Source organism: Trematomus bernacchii, unplaced genomic scaffold, assembly GCF_902827165.1.
Source record: "Trematomus bernacchii unplaced genomic scaffold, fTreBer1.1, whole genome shotgun sequence".
In the NCBI taxonomy this organism is placed as follows: Eukaryota; Metazoa; Chordata; class Actinopteri; order Perciformes; family Nototheniidae; genus Trematomus; species Trematomus bernacchii.
Window position 1 is genome coordinate 10,820,547 of NW_022987727.1, and position 18,970 is coordinate 10,839,516.

The following is an 18,970-nucleotide window of genomic DNA, read 5'->3' on the forward strand; positions in this document are numbered from 1 at the left end:
ACATCCGGGCCAGGACTGTTTTTTTTTTGCATTAACATTCTAAAATAGGCCCATTGCCAGTGGCGTAACAAGGTTGTGATTGGCCCCGGTGCAAATATTGTTTTGGGGCCCCCCCATCGCCCCAAACATAATCGCACACTGATGCGCTCACACACGCACGGACATACACAACCACTCAGAAGCGCCACATGTAGGCTATCAACAACAGCCTGCCCTGGCCTCAGACCACCACAGCCTGACAACGGCACAGCGAACTAAGAAGAGGATTACACCTGTTTCCTGGATGTTTGTCTCTGGGGAATGGGCCGGTAGGCCTACATGGACCGGTTGCTATAATATAGCTTTTGATCTTGGCGTTGGGGGTCTCAATAGCGCCATAGAGTCCCCTATCGGTTGGGGCCCTTGGGGGAACTGTTGGACCACCGCCGGGCACAGCCAAATCCAGCCTCTCCTCCTGGCTGGCTGGAGAAGAAGGTTGCACAGCCACGGCCACGGATACAGCTTCACTTGTGGAGCTAGATGGCAATGATGGTGGTGAGCTATCGTTAGCCTCCGGCTCTGGCTGCCGCTGCACGTCAACATTTCTAACGTTAGCACTCGATTTCGAGGACGATGTATGAAAAAAAAGAACTGTCTAATTTTGTCAGTTTAGCTGTTACATCTCCTTGTTCTCTCTTGTCTTTTCTCTTTTGAGCGCTGCTCTTGTGCTTTGGTTTGCTGTACATTATAAATGCAAACTATTCAATTTTGTATAATGTTGCCGAACTTGCTTCTGCTACAGTAGCTACAGTACAGGTTGATTAAACGGTTCGCTCGTCACGCAAGGTATCACATGACATGAAAGGGAGCAAGGTCATTGGACAGACAAATTACAAATTAATTTAGGTTGCTTGGTTACTTTTTTTTGCATGGACCCTGGCCGGCTCTGGGCCCCGGTGTACCGTCGATAGTTACGCCACTGCCCATTGCAGTGCAAGGTACCTATAAAATATTTTCTATATATGATTTTGAATTATCTTCCCAGATTTGGAAACAGCAACTTCCTCTCTAGTGGGTGAAGGAAATAGGAATGAGATAGAAGAGATAGGGTAAACCAGTAGATTGGGTTTTAAATTCCCAGAAATACGTTTGGTAAAGGTATTGTGTTCAATATAAACAGGAAAACAGATTGAAAGCTCCATGCCAAGTGGGCCAGTGAACCCTGGCGGCAGCAACATCTTCACACTCAAATCCATTCACACACACACACACACACACACACACACACAGATTTGATCCCACGTCCAATAAAAGCTGTGTATATCAGCGAGGAGGCCGTCCATTAGATAGCTGGAGGACAGCAGGCCAAGGTCTAGACACAGTAGCAGAGGGAGGGCGGACCTCAGACAGCTTTATTACATTATGGACTGGACATAGTGATCCATTAATGGAGTCATGTTCACACCTTTACACTCCGGTGTTCTGTGCTGAACTTCACACTGCGTGCACAGTGAGGCCGGTGGTTTAAACCGATTACAGAAGGTCACAGTTCAGTTAGAAATCCCTTTTACCTTCTACAAAATATCAAAAGTCATCCTGTAAGTCAAAGACTTCTGAGGTCATGTGATTCTTCACTGTCAGAGATATCATGGCAATACGGAATATATAATACTGGATACGTTTTTATAAAAATAGAGGCAATACAACTTCACCTAAAGGCTACATTATCATGTAAATGATCTTTAATGAGGGGCCCCTACTAAGAATTTACAAACTAAATCAATCACCCAGTAACAACACGTATCTGTCCAGATAGGGGTACTTTTGCTCTCGAAAGTGAGGCCATTTTGGCTTCATGTGTCACTGAGCAATTTTCATAGGAATAAACAGGGTCCCGCCTCCAACGATGTATCCAGTTCTCTCTATACATCCATGGTGTCTTGGCATGTAGCGCATGTTAAACCCCATAGACTGTATATATAAAGGTTCACCCCCAAGACCCCCCTCCAATCCGCTGCAACACGGCCGGTCTCAGCTCAGTCAAATTAATAGAGAGAAAAAAGTGTGGTGATAACACTGATGTTATTTTAAAAGTCCTTATGTAACGATTTTTGGCTGTTTCTCAGGAATTAAAATGAAAATGAAATCCGTGTGGACATGTAGTTAAGAAAGTCTGGTTGTGTAATAAGTCTATAAATAACTTCGGGGCACTATAAATACATTCACTCAAAGTCATTTTACCTGGTTGGATCACGAAACGTGTCATGGCAACGTATTTCCAAATGTCTTCATTTGTTTGATACCCTCTGATGTCTTGTTTCTAACAGCTTATGGGCTGTGAATGCTGCGATAAAAATAAATGACAGGAGGTGATGAGCTGAGAAGAGAGAAATGGCATAATGGTGTGGAGCAGCAGTTACCCATCTTGCTTCCTTTCTCCCTTTTATTCTTCAGCTCTCAGTGTCAATTTGCTTCCTCCCATCCACCTTAACTGTCCGATCCCTTCTCTTGCCTCCTTTGAAGTTACCCTACAAGTCCAGATGTACAATAATCTAAGCTTGTGTTGCCCCTCGCACTACATGTACAGCCTGCTCCCAATGTTTGCCCCCCAACTGTATGGGAAGAGTCACAGTACCCAACAATTGACCATTTACTGTGCGTGAAAAAGTGTACTGGGTATTTACAGTAACACACGTTTACGTAAGGCAGACATGGACATTCTGAAGTCCTCAGAAATAAGTGAAACATTGGACCCAGAGTCAATCAAAACAGTAACATCAACACCCTCAACAAGTCCTCTAACATAGGCTGTGGGCTTAGACTCACCCACAGAACAAGAGTCCAACGCACGAGCAGGCGCTTTCCCAGCAGAATAGTCTTTTTGACCCTGTAGTGGTGAAACCGGCATCTGGGTCTCGACGCCAGTCACTAGAAGTTTCCCTGCAGCCGTCCGTGCGAGGATGGAGATGGTGACCGCAGAGAGGGAGACAAAAACCTCACTCCACGCCTTGGCTGACGTTCCCCAGCGCTGTGTGATCCTTGCGGGACATCGCTGCCTGGTCGTCGCGGTGAGAAGTTCGCAGAGGTGTCTCACGTGGAGACCATTCCCTGGCACCAAAACCATCCTGTGGTCTGAGCTGAGGAGTACGGCCCCTGCTGTGGTCGTCCCTGTGGGAATCCCCGGTGGTAGATCTGCAACCAAACCCGCCACAGTCACAGTGGCAGGCACGCCGGTGCACCCTCTGCCCCACTTGGTCCTGCTGACGATCCCAGGTCAAGGCGGAGCTCCCTCTGCCATTCTCAGCTCCACGGCTATGTGCTCTCAAGTCTTTCACCTCAGTCTGTAAGTTATCCACCTTCAAGGTGAGGCGTTCAACCACATTTATGAGCTTATCCATGGTATTAGCATTACAGTCGAAAACACCAGCCAATGGTGAATTTAGCGCTGCAACAACAGCAGGATGCGGAGGACAGTAGGGCAAACCAGGCATGTTCATCCTCATTGCCTGCTTGGCCCGCTCACAACGCCCAGCAATTATCAACGCCTCCTCCATATCAGTCGCCCCCTGTTCATGGCATTTTGCTTGAAGTGCAGGATCAAGGCCAGCCAAAAAACGTCTGAATTTCTCACCATTTACTGCAGCGCGGTCATAATCGGGAAAAGCCTCAGCCACGAGTCTGGAAATGTCCGCCGCATACACCTCCAAACACTCGTTCGCCGACGTGCAGATACACACGTCTGGAAATAAAGGAGGAACTGTCTCTGGCCAAAAGCCTCCGCCAGCTTCTCCTTCACACGTTCGTAATCACACTGCACATCTGCCGGCAAGCTGTCCCACAGCAGGAAAGCTGCGCCGTCCAGTCTGGTAGGTAGAATGTTAAGTAAGGTAGCTGCGTAGCTCGTGCCCCTAGCACCCCTCGTCTGAGCACGAACAGCGGCTTCCAACTGTCTTATCCACGTAGCGAACTGCCTCTAGCCGTCGCCCCTAAACATCGCCGGCAGCTCCACTTTAATATCATTACTCACAGAACCAGTCCAAGAAGCAGTACATCCGTTATAATCGTCTTCCATATCGCCGTCACTCTTCATTCCTCCGAACATGACGCTTCGACGCTAGCACCGTTAGCACAGCTAGCCAGCAGAGCCGACCAGAAAGTTCAGTAATTGTCCACAGAAAATAATAATCCAAGAGCAGATAAAACACACTCCGATACCGCTGCCACCAATGTAACGTCCGAGGTGTTAAGGCTTCAAAGATACTTCTGTGTAACAAGAACTCAGGAACTTAGTACTTTTTGGAGCGTCACAGACAGCGCCTCCGTTTATCATTGTAGTGTCACACCACACTCTCCTTCACAACTTCAGGACAGACTGCGTATGCTCAACACACATGACCTCTCAACCCAATGCTTACAATACAAATTAGCAAAATAAACACAATTACACTGCGCTAAACAGCCAAATCGACAAAAACCGAGAACCTAAATAGTATGTAATTATATCTAAAACCACAAGACGTTAATTACCTGTACTCGGTGCGCCATATTGTCTGTTGTCTGTTCTCTGTAAACCTCCATGTCTCATTAAATATCCTTGCGTCAGCGTCTCACGTGTTGGGCGCCCTCTCTTCTGACCATATTTGGAAGTACAACTTCCTACAACTTCCTACAGGTTCAACCTCCACCGTCTGGCTGAGGCTGCAGCTGGACCCTTCTCCAAATGCCTCCCTTCTTGCACGAATATCCGCCATCTTCTACCTTGTTTGTTTGTTTATGCCTTATGCCCATGCTCGGGGGTGTATTTTGTGGCGGAAGTACAGCGCCACTTACAGGCCCGGCATATGTACTACAGCGTCTCCAGCGGTTTCGAGCAGTTTCGTTTGGACGGACCCATTTCTTGAGCCGATTCCGTTTGGACGGAAGACTTTTTTGAAATCGACTTCGGTTCGAAATCGGTTTTGTCTCTGTGTGGACGGGGCCTTAGTAGAGAACACTAAATAAGGGCAGATAGAGGAGAGGGCGCACTGAGATCATGTCATTACTCTCTTAGTATTTAAAGTATTTAAGTATAGTATTTAAAGCATTTCTAGAAAAGCGCTATATAAGTGTCATGTATTATTATTATTATAATTAATAGTATCGTGCGGAGAAGCACCTTAATGTAACTTTAACACCTGGGGATATATATAGGCCTATATATATTTCCTTCCTGACAAATATCAGGGATACAAACTTGTCACCTTTCGGCAAAATTCGCCATTTTGAATCCAAAATAGGTCGTTTGTGTGATTCATGTAGATCTGCAATAAAAATATTTTGGGGGTATGGGGGGGGTCTGGGACCCGGAGTAATCTGCGGCCGCGAGCTGTTATGTGCCATCATGACACGCATGGTGTTCTTTTTTTATATATTATAATGAAGCGCGAGCTGTGTGCTCGAGTCTTCCTGCCTGTCGTCTCTGCTCATGGATGTATAATAAGGTTCTGCTGCTCCGGGATGAAGGTCTAGCTTCAGCAGCTACATTACCTACGGTGCGTTCGTTAATATTAACTGTGCGGTCCGGAGTCACTGTGGCACAGACTGGACCGCTGGTGAACAGCTGTTAGAACGGGCCGTTCAGGTGTTCACAGCAGAGCTCCCTGTCGGAGCGGCAGAGCGTGATGTGCACTGAAAAGTTTTTCTGTCGCAATATTATTTAAGGAATTGTTGAGCTAGCTAACTAGCATACTATCTGCTAACGTTAGCTTTAGCCTTCGTTTTCAAATAGTTTTTTTCATAGGCTATAAACGGAGGTGGTATAAGTATATATCTTGTACTTGAGTAAAAGTAGAAGTACTCAGATCTTGTACTTGAGTAAAAGTAGAAGCACTCAGATCTTGTACTTGAGTAAAAGTAGAAGTACTCAGATATTGTACTTGAGTACAAGTAGAAGTACTCAGATCTTGTACTAGAGTAAAAGTAGAAGTACCAGAGTGTAATACTCTGTTTCAGTAAAAGTCCTGCATTCAAAAATGTTCCTCAAGTAAAAGTAGAAAAGTATTATCATCAAAATATAGTTAAAGTAGCGACAGTAAAAGTAGTCATTGTGCAGATTGGTCCATTTCAGAATAATATATATGATATGTTTTATAATGATTGATCATTAAAGTGTTCTCAAAGCTGGTAAAGGTGCAGCTAGTTTGAATGACTTTGTATACTGCAGGGTAGCTTGTGAATTTACTCCAGGTGGAACTAAAGTCTGATTTAACATTTGATTATATTTCACATCATTCATCCACATCTGTAAAGTAACTAAAGGTATTAAATACATGTAGTGGAGTAAAAGTACACAATTTACCTCTGAACTGTAGAGGAGAAGAAGAACAAAGTAGCAAAACATTGAAATACTTAAATAAAGTACAAGTATCTCAAAATTGTACCCAAGTATAGTACTTGAGTTTATGAACTTAGTTACTTTACACCACTGGCTATTAAGATAGAAAGACTAAGCCTTGCACAGAGGCATGAAAATACATTTTCAAAATGCTCAACAGTCCTGCCAAAATTATAAACTGACTGCTACACAATTAAAATAAATGCTTTTATACATTTCTATTAGATGTGACTCTTTGGCGTTGCTGTTATTATTGACACTGCTGCTTTAGTTGTTCTGACTGCTAAAATCCTCTGTTATTCCTCATTTTAAAGCCGATATTCCGTGGGGTCGGGGGGCTCGGATCCTTGTCACCTTTTTCATACCTGATGAGTTTGCATCCCTGAATATGCAGTAGCAACATGCATCCAATCCTTTTGGATCCGAATGGTCCAGAAGCCATTGATGGAAGCTTTGGAAACGTTGTAGATGAAAATGTTGTTGATGGAATCTTTGCCCCAACCGTCTAAAAGCCATTGATGGAAACTTTATCGTCAGATATATCGTGGTGCAGCCATGTTTGCGAAATGCTCATTAAACTACACACCAGATATTCCGTGTGACTAGCTAACGCCGTTTGCTCGTCCATTCCATTAGCTAGTGATCTTACGTTGCCCATGATGAGAGGATCAAGTCAAAGCTAGGTTATCAGCCGCGTAGGCCTGTATGATCAGCGTCAAAGCAAAAACATGGGTATTATTAAAAAAACAAAAACATATCACAAGCAAAACAACTTTTTAAGTGGTTAAAAATATAGTACAACTGTCCTCTGAGCGGCACACTGTGTTGCTTGTTTAAATCGAGGTGCTTTCCATGTTTTGCGCTTTTACCTCTCTAACCCTAACCCTGACCGAACTGAGAGTTATCAGGTTTAATAGTGGGACGAGACACAACTAACTTAACTTAAAATAAAGACTATAGAAATAATAGACTGCAGATTCGGGTCACAATAATTAATGACTTCATTGGCCTTGAAGAGTTCAAAGCGGCAGACCTATATTAAGCAATGTAGCCAATTTCCGAGATCTCTGCAATGACTTTGAGTACGATTTTGCAAATACTGACCAAACCAATGACCAGAGCAACTCATAACACCCTAGTATTTTCCACAGCATGAAATGACACGACTAACTAAGATTATATTCCATGCTCAAACATAATCTAATATAGAAAATTGACTCCTCTAAGGAGGTAATAGTTATGGAAAACTAATGGCCCAATGTTCAGGAAACTTGATGGAAGAGTCTATGGGCCAAGGAAGAACCAAATAAAAAGTGTAGGCTCAAAATGACAGACTATCACACATTCCTAACTAAGGAACTAGAAGGGCATTGAAAGAGCAAAGACTTCAGAGCTTTAAATATGCGTTTGAACTGCTGGAAAATAATGATGTTTTCTCCACCACTTAAACTGTACAAAACAAGTTAAATGACATTTACAACAGAGTCAAATGATTGGCTAATGATCGGCTGAAATATTTTGCCTATCAGGGTTCCACAGCCACATTTTCAAAAGCCCATACTCAATAACTTTGAATGAGTTTCACGTCAGATGGGGAAACATTAATCGAAAACCCATAAAACATGTTACCTGCAGCTCATTACTCAGTTAATTATTTTATCATATCTCATTTATGTTAATATCTTGTATAAAGGTCATAAAAGAAGCTAATAACATGATGATTTCCCTTGACGATTACTTCCATTGCTCTTCTATTCTCTCATTACTTACTGTATTATCGTCATTATACTTTTTCTCATTACCTTCTCTCATTACGCCTGCTATCATTTTGTCAGAGGAGAATTCCCATTTCCAAACGGTCTCTGTCTGAATTAAGACTCCTCATATTTGCATGGTGTTCTAGTTTACACGGAGAGGTGGTGACTAATCTGATATCCTCCTTTATCTGTTGCCATGAGTTCACCACCCACCATTTTCTCATGATGGATGGCTGGTGGGTGAAACACAGGGCCTTCAGAGGGAATCACTAATGTGACAGTGTAATACAATCAGAGCCATCACTTTCAGACACGACAAACACATTTTCCTGCCATTCTGCCTTTTCTTAAAATTCATGTAATGTTTCGATCAATCTATCCATCACATCTTCTCCTTTAAACAGTCTTCCCCTTTCAGAAAAAATAAATTAAGGGAATCAAGTGGCTTAATGGATAGGGTTACCTTCAACCAACGTCCCCTGTTCACTTCTTGTCAGAGTTCTTTGTCATACTCTCCCCCTGTTAAATATTGCATAAAATAAGACCTGTAGCAAACACTCATTAATGATATATGTACCACATTTTGTCCGGCGTGATAATCTCCACACATGAACACCACTTTATAATTCTTGAAGCATAGATGCAATCACCAGAAGTAAAAAAAAGCTAACATTAGGCTATAAATTAACCACTTCACGGTCGCATGGCTGCTAAGCTAAAGGCTGCTAATGTTTAGTGTGATGATGTTCAGTAGTTCATTTAGTCACTTACAACGAAAACAGTTTGACACATAGAAGATTCGGACATTCACGAGTGGGATCATTGTTTACTGACATATATTATGTAGTAGAACTACATGAGAAATCTCTTAAACTTTTGTTCATCACAGATATTTCAGGCATCAAACCAGAAACACAAAAAAATGGAGTTTGAGACAAGGGGAAGTTGGAAAATGCTGAGTAATTTCCAGGTATAGGATTCATTTCCGCATGACTATATTTATACTGTTGGTGGTTCAATAACCCACACAATCTCAAAAACAATAAACCCATTCAACCCCTCTCAAGCTAATGTCCCCTTATGTAAAAACCTTGACATATTTGTTGTCCTGCCAGTGCTGGCTTATACATGTTTACCCCAAGGGCTTACTGTGCTCACTAATGACATTGTGTAGTCCTACAAACCTCTATACTGAAAATGACAATTAAACAAAACTGTATTTCTCCTGAATAGTAGCACATCACATTAATGTACCTTGTGTGTAATATTGTATGTACTGTACTCTTCACATTTATAATGCTGAAAAACAATGACAAAGTTTAAAATGGATCTATGGTTCCAATTGAACCTTGAACCCCTTGATAGTTTGGGAATTTGAGCTAAAAAATAAATCCAGGCTCTAAAAGTTTTGGAAAATAAACATAAAAATACATAAGCCTTTGAAAGTGCTTGAATTCATATATTTTGTGCACATAAAGTGCAATTAAACCATTGCGAGTTAAACGGAAATTTCTCCAATGTAGTCTCGAGGAGGAGTTTAAAAGGTCAGCTAAAAATACAGCAAATCCCCAACCCTAACCCTAATTGACATTTTTCAAAATAGGGCAAATTAGTATAAGCCAATGTAACATGTTTGCGATGTCAAATCCCATAATATGTACAAAAATAGATGAATATTGGAGTAACTATATGTGAGTAATTTGGAATCGCATGTCAAAAATTGGGCCTTCCCATATGAGGTACCATCCATTGTTTGTGATATCAGCTATTTCTTTGCAATTTTGCATTACGTTTGGGAAATGTTTTTTTCATCTAAAACAGAATGTGTGTCCAAACTTGTTGTTAAGATTTTAGGCTTGGGTGCCACCAGAAAGATTCAGCTTCATATGTTTCGCATGGAGATTAGCAGAATCCTCTGAGTACATTCTAGCCAGTGATCTCTCTGTGTTACTGTACACCTCGATCCACAAAGGAACAACTGTGTCTGAATGCTGCCCAACATAAACAGACACACATGGTCACTTAAACATTCACAATTGCACACCAATGAAGATCAGGATGTTAAATCCTTTGAACGTTTATTGGACTGAAGCGTGATAATCACCAATTCAGCCAAATCTGTCTGACCTTTTTATGTGTATCACAAGTGATGTTGCCCGTGGAAAAGACATGTCTGGTCTGGAATGGAGATTCAGTGTGATGTCTGCCATGTGTGTTCCCCATCTCCCAGTGGAGCCCAGTGCTTTACTTACAGCCCTTCAGGCACAGGCTGAATGCTGTTTAAACAGTGCTGGTTGAGCAAGTACAAATGGCCCCATCAGCTCCACAGTGATGCTCACTTTGATGAATGAGCAGAGGTGTAAAGTATAGATTACCATTTTTGTTGTAGTGTCGAAATTGCATTTCCCTAGAGAGGCTTTGTACTGTGTCCGTGGCTATTTACGCACTCACTTTTGTTTGCGTGTATGTTGTTTGAAAATTCTGACACATACTAGATGTCTACAGGGGGAGAATCTATACAGTACGTACATGTATTCCATCTCTCTACTGTCACTGTTTACCCCCATATACACCTGATAGAGAGCTGTTTCCTTTCATTCTGTTCTGTCCTGACCGTTTAGTGTCAAAAGACATGAGAGAAAACTTGACTGAAGTCTGCTGCTTGAATAAAGCACACTGCCCAAATGTGTTAACAATTGGTTGCACACTACTGGTGTCAGCTTACAGAACTTAGGCATGTTGAAGTTGAATACTTATGACCTCTGGAATGTAATGGCATCAGAATACTTAATGAAAGCAACATTTTAAAGCTGTTGGTTTATGAAAATCCTGCCACCAAATCCACCTATTCCCTTTAACCAACTGAACTTCCTATCTTCTCTGGTGTTTGAAACTTTAAAAATCTCTTCTACTCTACATATCCAACCACTATAACCCTGCATCTCTCTCTCTGTGACCCGCTGCAGGAGTGTGCCTGGTGCTGGGTTGCATGATCTTCCCCAACGGATGGGACGCCGAGGTGATCCGGGACATGTGCGGGGAGCATGCCGGGAAATACTCACTGGGCGATTGCTCGGTACGCTGGGCCTATATGCTGGCCATCATGGGCATCCTGGATGCCCTCATCCTCTCCTTCTTGGCCTTCGTCCTTGGCAACCGGCAGACAGATTTCTATCTTGATGATTTGCAGATAGACAACAAAGGTTAGTGGCGAAAAATCTGCAATCTTACAAATTAACAATCCAGGTGACGTGAAAATGTGGGCAGCATTGTTCTTGTATTGCAGGTTAGAACTTTGTTGCAATACTTGCTAGAAAAAACATAGCAACACAGAGGTCCATTATGTAAAGAAAAAAGGCAATTTCAAGGGTTTTGAGATTACGTTATTTAATGCAAAAGAATAAAGCTATAGACGGAGATTCTAGATGTCAATTATATGGTTAGCATAGCAGCATCAGACGCGACTGAACTTTCTCCGCACTTTTGAACGTTTACATAACTTTGCATTTTTCGTTAAGTTCCATTGACAGTTAAGCACACAAGAATAGTTTTGGCACTTCAAAAGAAAAATCTTGAAGGCTCAATAAACCAACCTTTAAATTGATCAGTAACAACATTTGGTACAAAAATAACATAAGGTTTGCAAAATAATTATCTCTGACCCAAACCATGTGCTGAGCAGCGAAAATGAATTGTTACCTTAAAAATATTGCCTTCAGTGAGTCTAATGTAACTTTAAGTTTACATATCTTTGGTTTCTTTTGAATATTTCTTACATTTTTGAGATTGCAAATATAGCTTTTTTGGATGCAAGGAAAAAATTCAGACTGACAGTTAAAAATCATCCTTTGTTGCTAGAGCCTCATGCACTCTTCTTAAAATGTGCGCTACATTAAAATATAGGACTGCTCAGGAAATGGAATTAATTAGCCTGAATGTCGCTCTTTGCGGTTGCTGACTATGATGAAATTGAAAGAATAGATGACATCCGATCAATCAAAAGTTAATGACATTTGTGATAACATGTAATTATTTGCAGCCATTATCTAATTTAAATGTTAATCCTGCAAAACTGCATTACCTAGCCGAATAAATAAACAATTGAAAATACATACGTAAGTTGAAGGACATCAATCCACCCCGACGTCATCCCTTCGCTGACTTTGCTGTTCTTTATAATACATCCAATGACTGTCTCCTTTAATTTATAATTACTATAGGCAACTAGATGCAGCGATCCAAATGCAAAACTGACGCTATATTGGTACATGGAGAATAATGGTTCAGACCAAGCCGCCGTATTTGTCCAGGTGAGATTGATAATGCATAAACCTGATTATTAAATCAGAAAGGGAAAAAAAGATCACAGGAAAAAAACTCAATGCCCGGTCAATCTTCATTTTATTTTTAGGTCTTAACTGTGAGCCCATTAACAGGAACACCAGTTGCAATGACTGCACTCCAACCTGACCTCAGTAGCTCCAACCAAATTGCTTTCGGTGCTGTTTTCAAGAGCGGGAGGAGGTCCTCCAGAGGGTTTCTGACAGTTTGCATGATGTTGCATCAGGGCCCTTCAATTGCATTGTTTCAGCTATATGAAAAGAGAAGAAGAGAAGGAGGAAGAAAGGAATGCTAAAAGAAGGTAGTGGAGGGGCAAGAGTAACAGATACAATGGCAAACAACAAAAGGTCTTCTTACATAAGGATTATGTGTTTGATTTGACTCAATAAACCCAACGAGCAACAGCAAAGAGGGTGAAAGAGACATTTGACATAAGACAAAGTAGACTGAGAGATGTTCAGACGGATAGTAAAGGCGAGGGGGAGTGAGATGGAGAAAAGTGACATAAGATGTCTCGGTTCTCCAACGGTCTATCTCCCTGATGGTTTCCATGGTAACTGGAGATATTCCAGAGCGTGGGCGTGTCTTTTCTGTTTTTATCTGATTAACCTCATTGACAGTCTCAGTGATTTTACACATTTAAAGCATCTTGTGTTTCGCTCAAATTTCTTAAGATAGAAGTAAATGTTTCTATATCAACAAAACTATGGGAAAACCTGTGGACAGTCCATGAAAGCTGAATTAGGTCAATAATTGGATATACTGTACAAATATCAAATGAACCAACCACGTAAAACACATGAAAGAGATTAAAACTATGGACTAAAGCTGGAGAAGTTGAAAATGAGTGTTTCAGTGATGACTTTACTCATATTCATGTTTTACACACATATGCACTTTTTCTGCTCTTGCCTCACTGTGTTTATGCCAACATTTTTCTTCTCTTTTGTCGTTGCAGATTTTGCTGTGTCAAGGGTAAGTTGACTTTTGCTTAATACATTTTTCATGTTGGAGGAATATGCCTCATTAGCTTTGGAGCGTTTTGACAGCGCACATTTTTGTTTTGGGGACAAAACACCACAGAGGACATTGTGCTTTATTCTGCTTTTACTTCGTACATTTTCCTGCTCTTTCTGACTTATGTGCACCTTGAAAGCTTGAGCAGGAAAGACTGCTCTGTTACTATGACAACCAGTATCCTTGAGCTGTTGTCATCACATCCTAACTATGACATAATTACACATTTAACCTGTTAAGCCCTGAGCCTGTTTTTCAGGTCTCAGGCTCGAAAATGACATTCCCAGAACAAATGACAAAATAGTTCTCAAAGCAATGATAAACCTGTGAGTTGGATGTAGAAAAGTCAGAATCAATATAGATTTTTTTTATTTTAAAGTAAATTCAGATTGAACATAGTAAAAAAAATGTAAATGATAGTGTCCGTCCAAAAAAAAAACATTACTTATAGTGAAAACCACCCTTGAATGATGGGATAGTAGACTAAAAGCTTTAGGAATCCAAACTATAACATATAATAAGTACCTTGTATCAAGATTGATGCAAAACAAGTGAAATTAGACCTTTTTAGAGAGATTTAGAAAAAGAAACCCACTTCTGGGGTCATCTGGGTGCATTTTCCATATCTCTGGCCCCACTCGTTCGATTTTGATGATTGACATCTCTTTTTAACCGTTAGAGCCAATAGAATCGAGGGGAAGATCCTAAAATCCATCTAAACATTTCCTATTGGTGAATGAGTGATGCGTAGCCAGAATGCCCCGGAACCGGAAGCTGCGATACACTCTGGTGGCTATCATAGCAGTTAATAAGAAAACTCCATTATTGACATAAAAATGGAAGGATGGATTATCAGTAATCATTTCAAAGTGACACAGACACATTGGATTAACCTACAGTATGGATTAACCTTCAGCAGCGTTTTTATCGTTTTAATGCCATTGAACACGACTTTTGATCAGAACAACAGCTAAGGTAAGACGATGTCCCGTGAAAGCTCCGTAATGCTACGTGTTGTGATGTCTGTTTTCACTTCCCCATCGCGAGTTCTGATCGCTCAGTGATGATACTTATATTTCTGGAATCTGTGGAATCTCAGCTTGCTAATCGATATCTTGTATGTGCAGTTATGATAATAAGTAATAAGGGTATTTTTACCGTGAGTTCTGTGCTAAGTGCGTAGCATTTCTTCGTTCAGGGCTCATTTAGACGCTTCTTGTGAGACTTGTGTTTTGTTTCGGTAAAAATGGTTCATATTATTAGTTAGCTGAGTTTCTTCCCGTTAATCGGGTATGACACATTAATAGGTTTTTAAATGTTAAGAAGCCCTGACACACAGTTTCGTGACAAATAAACCCGCAGCCCCCGGTACCGGGGGCTCTCGGGCTTAACAGGTTAATAGTGTTTTCAATACTATTATTGTGATCTGACTCATTCCTTACCTTTTTAAAAGTTTGCAAATCAACTCCTGAACAACAACAAAAAGCCCACGTTTTATCCAGTTTGTACACAACGATGGAGAAACTTAACAAGCAGCTGTGGTCCACTGAAGAGACCATTTACCTACTGGTCTTCCATTTCATTTCGACAGAGCAAAACCAAAACGATTAGCGCTTCAACACAATCGGCCATTGTTGTTGTTGTCGGTGTGAGCTGTGAGGGGTTTCCGGGCGGTTTGGCTTTATGAATCAGGCACGCAAACGGTTACGTCATGACGCAAACGATGACGCAATGACGCAGCACCAGTCGGACTCTGGGCGGTGTGAAAAGAGCCGGAGCTAAACCGAAGAACCGGTTCTGAACCTGAAAAGCTCTAGCACGGAGCTTGAACCGGAGTTGCGTTGGTGTGAATGAGGTATCAGAGTACTTAACCCTGTATGCCAAGACAGGGCTTTCCTCAATGTCTCAATACAGTGACTTGTTTGTAATGGCCTCATGGGTATTTGTCACAGCGCTTTGCTGAGCAAAAAGAGTTGTTGCATGGCTCAAGCCATTGGGAATGGATTTCAGAGCACAGTAGTGCACAGTAGTGTCACCTTTTATCTGAAAGATCCTTAAGGCACCCAACAGGGATATTGTCATTGGTTATTTAAAAATAGGTTCAAAAGGGTCCCTATAATCAGGGGTGCACATAACTTTCTCAGTGAGGTACTCAGATGAGTACCTGGAGTCAGTGTTTGGTACTCCAACTTCTGGCTCCACTCAAAGTTATTTGATGAAGCCCTCTGTATCGCGAACGTCAACGGGGGGGGGGTGCTAGTGGAGTACTTCGTGACCACAGAGCGTGAACGTTGTGATCAGCTGTTTTAGCGCAGTTCTCCAGTGAAGGGGGGGAGTCTCCCTCCGCAGCCGGTTGGCGTAGTTTTGGCACAATTCCGTTGTACAGACCGACGTTAACAGCAGCCCTGTCTGTGCACACGGAGACCGACTCTGTCGTCCGGTGATCTAACCGCCTTCTGGAAAAGCTTCACAACTACGTCGGTACGCAAATGCGCTTTGTGACACAAGTGACGGTACGCATTTCAGATTGTTGCCGCGCATGCGTACCTGCGTACCAGTTATGTGCACCCCTGCCTATAATGCCATCTGTGCTCCTACTGCCTGTCAGTGACGTGCGGTGAGGTTCATGGCTGGTGAGGCACTGACTCTTTCAGAGTCAGATTTACAAATATTATATTGTGACCTTAATCGAAATATTCGGTTATTTTCAAAAGCTTTTTTAGTCTGATACTTCGATTAATTTTAAACAGACCATTCAACAAAAGGATACCCAAAATCTAAATATTGGATTGTTCTTTCTTAGTAAGATCCCATGTTCATTACAATTGTGGTCTTACCTTGACTTGAAGATGAAGTCCATGCTATCCTTCTGGACAACAATCTCCATTACTTTTTTGTAACAGTCCTCCTTATCTTCCTCTAGTTTAAAAACAAAAGTCTAGTTTGTTGTTTGCGTCTACCGTCTCTGCGTAGAATAACAGTAGCAACAAGAACCTGTGGGCTCAAGTGCGCCCCCTTCAGTGCGGCAGAGGTTATGGCTGCCTCTCCTGGTGCTTTTTTCATTGTCGTTGTATGATGAGACCAGCGGGCCTAAATATCATATATACGTGAAATAAGTTATTTAGAGACTATGGATGGCGAGGATAAATGTAATAAAGGGATCTACAAACATTACATTTGTGACCTACAGTGAGATGGTAACAGGCATGCGCTTAGTGCCCGCTTTCCAGCCAGTTTCTGTGGGGTAACGTATTCTGAGGTGAGGCAGAGCTCATCTGTGCCTCACCTCACCCCACAGTAACTGGCTTGAGCGCGCTCACAAAATAAGTGCCCGCGCTACATTAGTGCCCGCGCTCCAGCCAGTTACTGTGGGTTTACGAGAGGCAGAGCTCGTCCCTGCCTCACTCCTCATCGCTCCCATGTAGTTGTAGCGGAGCTCGGCCAATTTGCTGATTTTGACTATAAAAAGCGATTGGAATCATACAGAAATCACACTTACAACACAGATCAGTGGAGACATTTTATTATTATTACTATTTAGTTTTTCTTTAGTTGTTTTTCTGTTACATTGGAGTATGACAGGTGAGGCTCTGCCTCCCCTGCCTCCCCTGACTGCACATTGCTGCTGCCTGTGCTGCAGCACCTCTTTTCAGCCTCTGTCTGAAACCAGAGCCCAGTCTGCTCTGATTAGTTAGCTGGCCGGCTCTGTTGTGATTGTTTAACCGCTAAGAGATGTGTGGGAAATATCACATACTATATATTGGCAGGTAGCCAATAAAAGTGTGAGTGTTATATAGTGATGTCATAATGTCACAGCGTCAACAAAGGACTCCATTGGAGGTGCTCCTTGCAGAAGGGGAAGTGTGGAGAGAGCTTTGGGATTTTAGCCTCTGCAGGCCATTTACATGCACAAAAACACTACAAAAAGGGGAAACTCCCCCAAAATAGGGCCCCTTTCAAGTTACATTTGTTTGGGCTCTGACTCACTATTTGTCTTGTTTTTGTTTTCTTCAGATTGAAGTGCGGGACAGAAGAGAGCCGAGGTATGGAGTACAACGTCTTCACTGAGGGCAACAATGGCTCTGGACAACTTCATTCCTCTTCTCTTCTCTTTACTACATCTGTTTCTTTCCCTCTCTTTTCTTCTGCCCTTTTCTTCTCTTATCCCCAATGATCAGGATATCACCCAATCTTAATGCAGACACCAAGTGCACCAGATTCTGTAAGATAAAAAAAAATACAACTAAACACAATGGGATAAAATAAAAAGTTTAATTCAAACCAAGTTGTACAGTGCATTTAACACTCAACTTTATCAACAAAAGAGGTTTATGGCATCCTCTCAGCAAGATTTATAGAACAAATTCTCAAGAGTTTTTCTTCTCCCTGTGCAGGATGCATAGTATCTGTTTGTGACTGTACCTGACATAGAATTCATGAATTATTTTTTAATATTAAATTAATCAGTTCGAACTGTTGTTATTGTTCTTGCATGAGGCCCGTTAAGTCCAATAATAATGGAATTAGCCTATAAAATAGCCAACATGTTTTACAGTACTAATACCATAACAGAAAATAAAGTCATAGAAATATCAAAAAAGTATTATTTATGTAGCATTGTGACATCCCAACAATAATACCAAGATTATATTTGCTCAAAGAATTACAATGTACAATGATGTAGCACCGCAATCAACACCACCCCTATCAGTGCTCGTGATCAAAACATATGAGTTGAATAATGCGCTGAAATATTTGTCCCTGCTACAACAGCAACAAAAAGGTTGTAATTTCTACAGACAAACAAGACAACACAGAAGTGATTGGCTTGGCACAGCTAATGGGAGAACTCCTGTAATAACCAGGAAGTTACGCATTTCTGGTTTTAATCATATGAACGTGTGCTACTTCGTACAAAAAAATAGCAAATGCTTCATTCCAGCAAGGAGATACTTTACTCTGTTTGCCGCTGCCGCTATGAGGTCTGTAAGTCAACATTTCAACTATGAGCACAGTTGATGATGCCTCTGTAGGCTATAGCCTGTGTCAATGACACCGATTGTCATGATATCAAGTATGAGTTGAACATGTGACAGGCTGCAATTGCACATTACAACAGTTGGCTGGAGTCCAGAGCTCTTATCTCTCTCAAAACAGTATTTCACTGTAACTGACCCTCCTGCAGAACCAAACCAGTGTCGAGTCCCCACAGAAATGAAATTACTCGTGTCATAAAAGCACACAGTTTATTGTTTCATATGAGAAATTGGAATGCGTTGCCCAGTTGGGGGGGGGGGGGGGGGAGAACGGGGGTCACACAATCATAGAGTAAGCCCTGAGAGGTAATTGAATCCATTTCGATGAACAATTCAATCACACAAAGGTAATCTGCAGCAGTTTATTTCTAACGGGCGACATCACAATGGAATTACAATCCAATGAGGAATTGGACTGCATATACAGTATATTAAACTGTAATTCATGTTACAATTTGTTAGGGATG

The 18,970-nt window shown here is 41.7% G+C and overlaps 1 protein-coding gene across 1 annotated transcript in view; it reads left to right on the forward strand.

The window, feature by feature from the left end:
- Positions 1-18,740, forward strand: part of LOC117494374 (LHFPL tetraspan subfamily member 4 protein-like) — a 33,510-nt gene extending 14,770 nt beyond the window's left edge. Inside the window, exons 2-4 of the mRNA XM_034145255.1 lie at positions 11,076-11,312; positions 13,409-13,425; positions 17,482-18,740. Of these exons, the coding sequence (XP_034001146.1) occupies positions 11,076-11,312; positions 13,409-13,425; positions 17,482-17,535 (308 nt within the window). The 3' untranslated portion in view covers positions 17,536-18,740. The remainder of the gene's footprint in view (positions 1-11,075; positions 11,313-13,408; positions 13,426-17,481) is intronic.
- Positions 18,741-18,970: the final 230 nt, after the last annotated feature.